Raw genomic sequence first — 8,122 nt, 5'->3', positions numbered from 1 at the left:
TCTCCTGACCGCCCCTCCCCTCACCCCATCCCCTTGCTGCCTCTCACCAGGCCGCGTGTTGCAGGTGCGCGGCCCCCGCCGTCCCGCCCCGCCGCCCTGCGCCATGGAGGAGGGCCCTCTGCCGGGTGGGCTGCCCAGCCCCGAGGATGCGATGGTGACGGAGCTCTTTAGCCCCGAGAGTCCGTTCGTTTCGGAGAACATTGGCCTGAAGGCCCCCGTGAAGCACGAGGAGGACGAGTTCCACGTCTTCAAAGACGCGTACCTGGGCCCGGCGGACCCTAAGGAGCCTCTCCTACACGCATTCAACCCCCCGCTGGGCGCCGACTGCAAGGCCCAGGTCAAGGCGAAGCTCGCAGCGGACGACAGCGACGGCGGGGAGCTCCTCGGGGAGTACCCCGGGATCCCTGAGCTCAGCGCGCTGGAGGACGTTGCGCTCCTGCCGACCCCGCAGCCGCCCGCCTGCAACGTGCACTTCCTGTCCTCGCTGCTGCCCCCGCACCGCAGCCCCGCGGTGCTGCCCCTGAGCGCCTGGGTCCGGGAAGGAGCCGCCCACCCGGGCGTCCGGGTGATCCCAGTAAGAACCGCCTGGGGAATGAGCACAACTCCCCTTCCATCCCTTCCCCAACCCATCTGAGGCTGCTGGTCTACCCCAGCATTTCCCTCTCCAAGCATTTTCCCTGGCGACACCGCACACAGCCCACCGGGATCACTGATTTTCGGCAGATTGTATACTCTTTTTCCTCTTCCTAATCCAACATGCGTCGACCAGCCAAGCCCTTCCCCCTGGAGGGGATTCTGCCCTGCACCAGTCGTCCAAAGCTGACCTAACCATGCAGACGGCAGGCAACAAAAAAAGAGGGGGAAAGCTAGGACGTGTGTTCCCTTGGGCCCTGTTGCTATCCTTGGCTTAAGGAGAGAGGCTCGCTTTCTGCTGATAACTGTTGTCTGTGAAAACAAACGCAATGTGGTGGAGGGTTGGCGTGTTTGCATCTTGCTTTTTTTTTTTCTTTAACTTTACCAGTCTTGGAATCCATAGCAAGGACTCAGAGTTAATATTTGGATTTTCCAAGCCTTGAAGTCAAGATGTGAGATCTTCCCTTTGCTAAGAAGTAATAGCTCTTCAAGCATATGTGATGTAAATCAGAGCCTAAAGAAATGCTTGCCAACTCTCAGTCGACTGCCCTGTCTAGCTGTAGATGACCACTGATAATTTTCCGCTTTGTTCTTGCTAAAACTAATGAGTTTTCAAAGGAAACAAAGGGTCCCAGGAAAATGTGTTCTTGACCCCTCAAAAAGGACCCAACTCAGAAAACTAGACCACTCATCCGTTAGGTCATTTTAGTAAGTTATAGATGAAGCTTTTATGGGATACAATGCTTGAGTCAGTGTTGAGATGGCTGGAGCCTGACCCTGTATCATAAGCCAGAGCAGCAGGAGCTTGGATTTCTGCTCTTCTGGTTTTCTGTTACGGTAATTGCCACTCCTTAGTGTGCAGGAAAAGGATGGGCAGAGGCTGGGGCCTCTACTGACCTCTGTCCTCAGAGGAGCCATAGAGCTCACCAGTCCCCCCAGCCTTCTCCTAGGACAGACATCTTCCTCACAACCTTTCTCAGAGGGCTTGAAATGTTAGGAACTGCATTTTACTGCCCAGCCAGACTCGTGTCCAGTGCCTCCTGCTGGTAGGTCCTAGCTTGCCTCATTTCCTCACAGAGTGGAGTCAGAAAGCATTAATCAGAACAACGAAGATAGTACAAAAATTAACCGGGTGTGGTGGCGCACATCTGTAATCCCAGCTACTCGGGAGGCTGAGGCAGGAGAATTGCTTGAACCTGGGAGGCAGAGGCTGCAGTGAGCCGAGATTGCACCACTGCACTTCAGCCTGAGCGATAAGAGTGAGAACCTGTCTTAAAAAACGAAACACACAAAAGAGGATTCTCTGATGTTAAAGATAGTAAAATTTCTTTAATGTAATCCAATTTTAAGAGATTGCTGGTTTGACAAACTAAAGGAGAGACTTTGCTTTTAAATTTTATTGACTGCTTTTGATTCATTAATAAAATGGACCAGGTACAGCACCGACATGTTTATCATTAAACAGAATAGAATTATTTTCAGTAAATATTCAGGATCAGTTGCTAATTTCCTTTTTCTAGAAATTCATTCCCACATGTTGACCTTTGTTTCGAAAGGTCAGAAATGGAAGTTTAGTATAAGTAGTTCAGATATTAGTTGCATAGGGCTGAGGAAATGATATATTCATTATAGTAGTATTTGGTGATTACAGGGAGATAAGTTAATCTAAACTGGGATGATGTGCATAGCACATCCCCCAAAGCAGCAAGTAGAAGAAAATTTTAAATTGTCTATATTTCTATGAAATTTGCAATATCTAAATAAAGCTACTTAAAATATAGCTAAACTTTATCTCTTTTAAGATTTATACCTAGATGCTAGTCTGCTGTGCTGAGTAAGTTGCCCATACATGGGAAATATGATTTGTTTGGGCCTCTGATTTTACTGGGCTACACAAGCTCCAATTTGAGTCAAGATCTGCATTTTGGAAGACACCTGCTCTGTGATTTTTATTTGAGGTCTTTAGTATGTTACCTTAGAGCCACCATCTTTTTGGAAGAACTCTATGGCCTGCCTTCTGGCCTTTGGGGAGCCCTACTGTCCTCTGGTCCAGGCAACTCGGGCAAGTGCAGGTGGAGGAGGAGGGGAGGGGAGGGAGGATGCAAAGTGTGGGTTTCCCAGTCCTTCTCACATTCCTACAGATTGTAAAAAGCAGCATCCCAATTTTGAAACAATCCTGATTGTAATTTTTTTTTAACCATGAGGATTCTTACTTTTAAAAATTCTATTGATTTTCAGTATGATCCCTGTATTTCTCCACATTTTTGGTAATTTTGTCATCGGGTTGACAATTGTTACAGAAGATAGCTTGAAAACAAAGCTGGCAGCCAGCCCCTACTCTCCACTGTTTCATATTCGTTATTGTTGTATTAAGGCAGGAAAGGGCTACTACCTAATTACAAATCTTAGTATAAACACATCATAAATAATACTAAAATGCTACCAAGGATTTGGGGCTTTTTGAGGAAAAAAACAATTGACTAGAACATCTAATTCAAACTACTGAACATTCTGGAAGAATGTGTGATGGGGCCGGGCGCGGTGGCTCACACCTGTAATCCCAGCACTTTGGGAGGCCGAGGCAGGTGGATCACCTGAGGTCAGGAGTTCAAGACCAGCCTGGCCACCACAGTGAAACCCCATCTCTATTGAAAATACAAGAATTAGCTGGGCATGGTGGTATGAGCCTGTAATCCCAGCTACTCAGGAGGCTAAGGCAGGAGAATTGCTTGAACCCAGGAGGTGGAGGTTGCAGTGAGCTGAGATCGCACCACTGCATTCCAGCCTTGGTGACAGAGCGAAACTTCGTCTCAAAAAAAAAAAAAATGTGTGATGAAAGGGCAGCATTTTAGGTGACTTGAAGGAAGAGCAGGACTTCAGCTCAGAGTCGGGGGCTGTTAAGCAGCATGAGAGGCAGAAAACCAGCGGGGGACTCTTCTCAGTTACTTAGGTGTATTTTTAAAGCAACAACAAGTACCACATGAAAATCACATCTCCATACCTCATGGGCAGGTGGTTTTGGTCCTTGGCATCCTCAGTCCCCAGGGAGGTAGGTCAGATGATTTGTTGCCCGTTCTTGTTGCCCACCCCCCTACCAGGGAGAAATCCATAGTTTCAGAAGCACCAGTGAGGAAGAGGCACTAAGTAAGGGTGCTCTTTTCTTTAAAATGTAACTTTTACTTATAACTGAGATTTCAATTTTCTAGATTATGCAACTGAAGAGCCAGTGTCCACCATGTGTTCTTTAAAATAATGATTGCTTTTTTTAGGTTGAAATCAAGGAAGCAGGTGGTACTATTACAAGTAACAATCCAGAAGAAGCCACTTTCCAGAATCTTGCTCAGGAATCCTGTTGCAAGTTCCCATCATCCCAGGAACTAGAGGACGCCTCCTGCTGTTCTCTTAAGAAAGATTCCAACCCAATGGTAATTATGCAAAAGAAGATGTGTAGGACTAACATTATACTAAATGCTGGACCCCATCATTACTAAGTCGACATCATTTCACTCGTTATTTTTCATTTCGTGTATGTGTTGTGTCAGCATTTTTTATTGTCTCATTAGCAAAACAGGGACATCAGCTACAGCCTTTCACATCTCACCTCTAAGATTCTCATTTCTACTCATCTTAGCAAATCAAACAAAGATGAGGACATTGCTGTATTCATTAAGGACAGCAAGCACAGCCCGCATCAGTTAGTGCAGTGCCGGGGTCGGGAAGTGCAGCTGAGCCTCATGGTTTGACATTGGTGTGGGGCGTGGTTCTGTGGCTTCAGAGCAGAGCCTGCTCCCTTCATGCCCCAATCTCTCATGATAACAGGTAACACTTGTATAGGGTATGTAATTAGTCACAGCTGTGGTTTATGTCATATTTTTGCACCTTTATTTAATCCTAACAACTCTGTAGGATAGGCATTTTTATCCCCACTTTATGGGTAAGAAACAGAGATGTTACATCGTCTACATTGGTCTTCATAGTTAAGTGGTGCATCTAGGACTCCAGATCTCACGTGGCAAGGACTAGGTATGGGGGGAGTCGCCCACAGCATTCCTTTAGCAAAGCGCCCAGAGTCCAAAGAACCGATCATTGCCTTTCCCCCAGCAATTCTTTATTCCTAGAAATGAGGCCCTTGCCCTAAGGCATAGACGTTAACAAATACTTGAAAATGAGCCTGTCAGGAGTTTGGCTTAGCTGTGGTGCACGCTGGCATTCGCCTCGTCGGTGGTTCTGTTTGGGGCTGTGGGTTCTGATAGCAGTTTTTCCAGGACCCTGAAAGCAGGTCAGCAGGATGAGAACTCTCCGACTCTCCCAGACAGCAGAGTGATGTTAGCACATTCCCCAGAGGGCAGGGCAGAGGCTCACATGTGGGTAGGGCCCAGGAGTGTGCAGTAGAGGCAGGTCTGCAGAGTTCACTCTGAGCCTTTCCCATGTGTGGGTGTGTGTGTGAGTGTGTGTGCATGTGCCTGTGCGTGTGTGTAGCTATAACTTTATCCTCCAAATACAAATACAACTCCAATTGAACATGAATGCTGGCCTCTCATCAAATGTCAGGATGATGTGGAGTTTTGACCCAGTGACCACAGTAGGTCCTATGTGTATTACTTTGATAACATTGGTCCTTTATGGTTCTTTGGGTTCTCCTATCTATATTATAAGCAACTTAAGTGTATAAAAAGCACAGCTGCTCTGTATAGTTGTGGTTCTACCAGCAGAATTGGAAGCTGTGTGCAGGCAGAAGCCGCAGCATCTGTCGCCTTTCTATCCCCACATGCCACGGCCTGGAGCAGGGCACACAATGAGTTTCCTCAGTGCTTTTGCTTGCCAGGTAGACCCACCTGGCTTGTGACCATTTATTTATGGTCAGTATCCAAAGAGGGGTCTGACAGTGCTTCTCAGGCCCAGGCAGATCGATGTAACTTCTTACTTCTTTGAACTTTACAGTTCTTGGATTAACCTTTCTAAGCTGTACTTGTAGGAAATAAAATAGATGTGTTTTTAAAACCCCATGTGTTAAATAATGACGTGTGTGGGGGAGGAAAGAACACCTGGAGTAAAATTAGGATTTTAAGTGCATGCTCAGGGACTCAGGGACATGCCACCAGGGCCTCAGTGCCCACTGGGTCTGAATGGGCCGGGGCTCAGCAGAGCAGCACCCTCTTCTGCTCATGTCAATGGTGAAGTGAGGAGAAGGCAAAGGAAGCTCTGGGGCATGGCTACCTGATTCCCTAACTAAATCTTGACAGTCAGACACCTGTGGAGAAAGATATGCACAGGAACTTTTTTCTGTTAGCACACTGAACGCATCTCAGGAAACATTTCTGGGGGTTGTATTTTGTTGTTGTTGTTGTTGTTGTTTTGTCCTTTGGTGTCTCCAAAGAGCATGTTAGTGTAGAGTAAGAAATCAAAAACAGATCTGTAGTTTTCTGTCTTCCATTAAAACGTAACTTCTGGATTAAAGCTATTTTTTCAGATTCAAGTTTATTTAAGTTCATTATTACTGGAATTATGTTTCAAAAATGAAACCTGATCGTTCTTTTTCATTTTAGGTGATATGCCAATTGAAAGGGGGCACACAGATGCTGTGTATAGACAATTCTGGAACAAGAGAACTAAAAGCACTCCATTTGGTTCCTCAGTATCAAGATCAAAACAATTATCTGCAGTCAGGTACAAAGTTAATTAATAAAAAATCTATATCATATATGTAAGTTGGTAAATGAATATGTTTGGCTTTGTATATAAAGTGAAATGGCAACCAGGATATATTTTTTTTGTGGGTATCAATAGTTTTTTTTTATTATTATACTTTTAAGTTCTAGGGTACGTGTGCCACAACATGCAGGGTTTTCTACATATGTATACATGTGCCATGTTGGTGTGCTGCACCCATTAACTCCTCATTTACATTAGGTTATATCTCCTAATGTTTATCCCCCCCCATCTTCTCCCCCCACCCCACGACAGGCCCAGTGGTGTGTGTTCCCCACCCTGTGTCCAAGTGTTCTCATTGTTCAATTCCCACCTATGAGTGAGGAACATGCGTTATTTGTTTCTGTTCTTTGTTGATAGTTTGCTCAGAATTGATGGTTTCCAGCTTCATCCATGTCCCTGGCAAAGGACATGGAACTCATCCTTTTGTATGGGCTGCCATAGATAATTCCATGGGTTATATGTGCCAATTATTCTTAATCCAGTCTGTCATTGATGGACATTTGGTTGGTTTCAAGTCTTTGCTATTGTGAATAGTGCCGCAATAAACATACATATGCATGTGTCTTTATAGCAGCATGATTTATAATCCTTTGGGCAATATACCCAGTAATAGGATGGCTGGGTCAAATGGTATTTCTAGTTCTAGATCCTTGAGGAATTGCCACACTGTCTTCCACAATGGCTGAACTAGTTTACAGTCCCACCAACAGTGTAAAAGTGTTCCTATTTCTCCACATCCTCTCCAGCACCTGTTGTTTCCTGATTATTTAATGATCGCCATTCTAACTGGTATGAGATGGTATCTCATTGTGGTTTTGATTTGCATTTCTCTGATGACCAGTGATGATGAACACTTTTTTTTTTTCTTTTCTTTTTTTTCTTTCTTTCTTATTTATTTATTTATTTATTTATTTATTTTTGAGACAGAGTCTTGCTCTCTCTCCCAGTCTGGAGTGCAATGGCGCCATCTCAGCTCATTGCAAACTCTGCCTCCCGGGTTCATGCCATTCTTCTGCCTCAGCCTCCTGAGTGGCTGGGACTACAGGCGCCGGCCACCACACCCAGCTAATTTTTTGTATTTTTAGTAGAGACGGGGTTTCACTGTGTTAGCCAGGATAGTCTCGATCTCCTGACCTCATGATCCACCCACCTCAGCCTCTCAAAGTGCTGGGATTACAGGCATGAGCCACCACGCCCAGCCATGATGAGCACTTTTCGTGTGTGTGTTGGCTACATAAATGTCTTCTCTTGAGAAGTGTCTGTTCATATCCTTCACCTACTTTTTGATGGGGTGGTTTGATTTTTTCTTGTAAATTTGTTTAAATTATTTGTAGATTCTGGATATTAGCCCTTTGTCTGATGGGTAGATTGCAAAATTTTCTCCCATTCTGTAGGTTGCCTGTTTACTCTGATGGTAGTTTCTTTTGCTGTGCAGAAGCTCTTTATTTAATTAGATCCCATTTCTCAATTTTGGCTTTTATTGCCATTGCTTTTGGTGTTTTAGACAGTGAGCAGTGAATGCCTATGTCCTGAATGGTATTGCCTAGGTTTTCTTCTAGGGTTTTTATGGTTTTAGGTCTGACATTTAAGTCTTTAATCCATCTTGAATTAATTTTTGTATAAGGTGTAAGGAAGGGATCCAGTTTCAGCTTTCTACATATGGCTAGCCAGTTTTCCCAGCACCATTTATTAAATAGGGAATCCTTTCCCCATTTCTTGTTTTTGTCAGCTTTGTCAAAGATCAGATGGTTGTAGATGTGTGGTATTATTTCTGAGG

The 8,122-nt window shown here is 44.9% G+C and overlaps 1 protein-coding gene across 4 annotated transcripts in view; it reads left to right on the top strand.

Annotated features, from left to right (window-relative positions):
* Positions 1-10: 10 nt before the first annotated feature.
* The window catches only part of TESMIN (testis expressed metallothionein like protein), a 50,382-nt gene continuing 42,270 nt past the window's right edge, over positions 11-8,122 (top strand). For all 4 annotated transcript variants that reach the window (XR_001888135.1, XM_017886784.1, XM_017886792.1 and 1 more), the window contains exons 1-3: positions 11-574; positions 3,903-4,058; positions 6,180-6,300. Coding sequence is in view for 3 of the 4 variants with exons in the window: in XM_017886784.1 (XP_017742273.1) it covers positions 104-574; positions 3,903-4,058; positions 6,180-6,300 (748 nt within the window). In the remaining variant the exon portion in view is untranslated. The remainder of the gene's footprint in view (positions 575-3,902; positions 4,059-6,179; positions 6,301-8,122) is intronic.

Source organism: Rhinopithecus bieti, unplaced genomic scaffold (assembly GCF_001698545.2).
Source record: "Rhinopithecus bieti isolate Rb0 unplaced genomic scaffold, ASM169854v2 scaffold_1014, whole genome shotgun sequence".
NCBI classification, from domain to species: Eukaryota; Metazoa; Chordata; class Mammalia; order Primates; family Cercopithecidae; genus Rhinopithecus; species Rhinopithecus bieti.
This window is presented reverse-complemented; position numbering and strand designations above follow the sequence as displayed.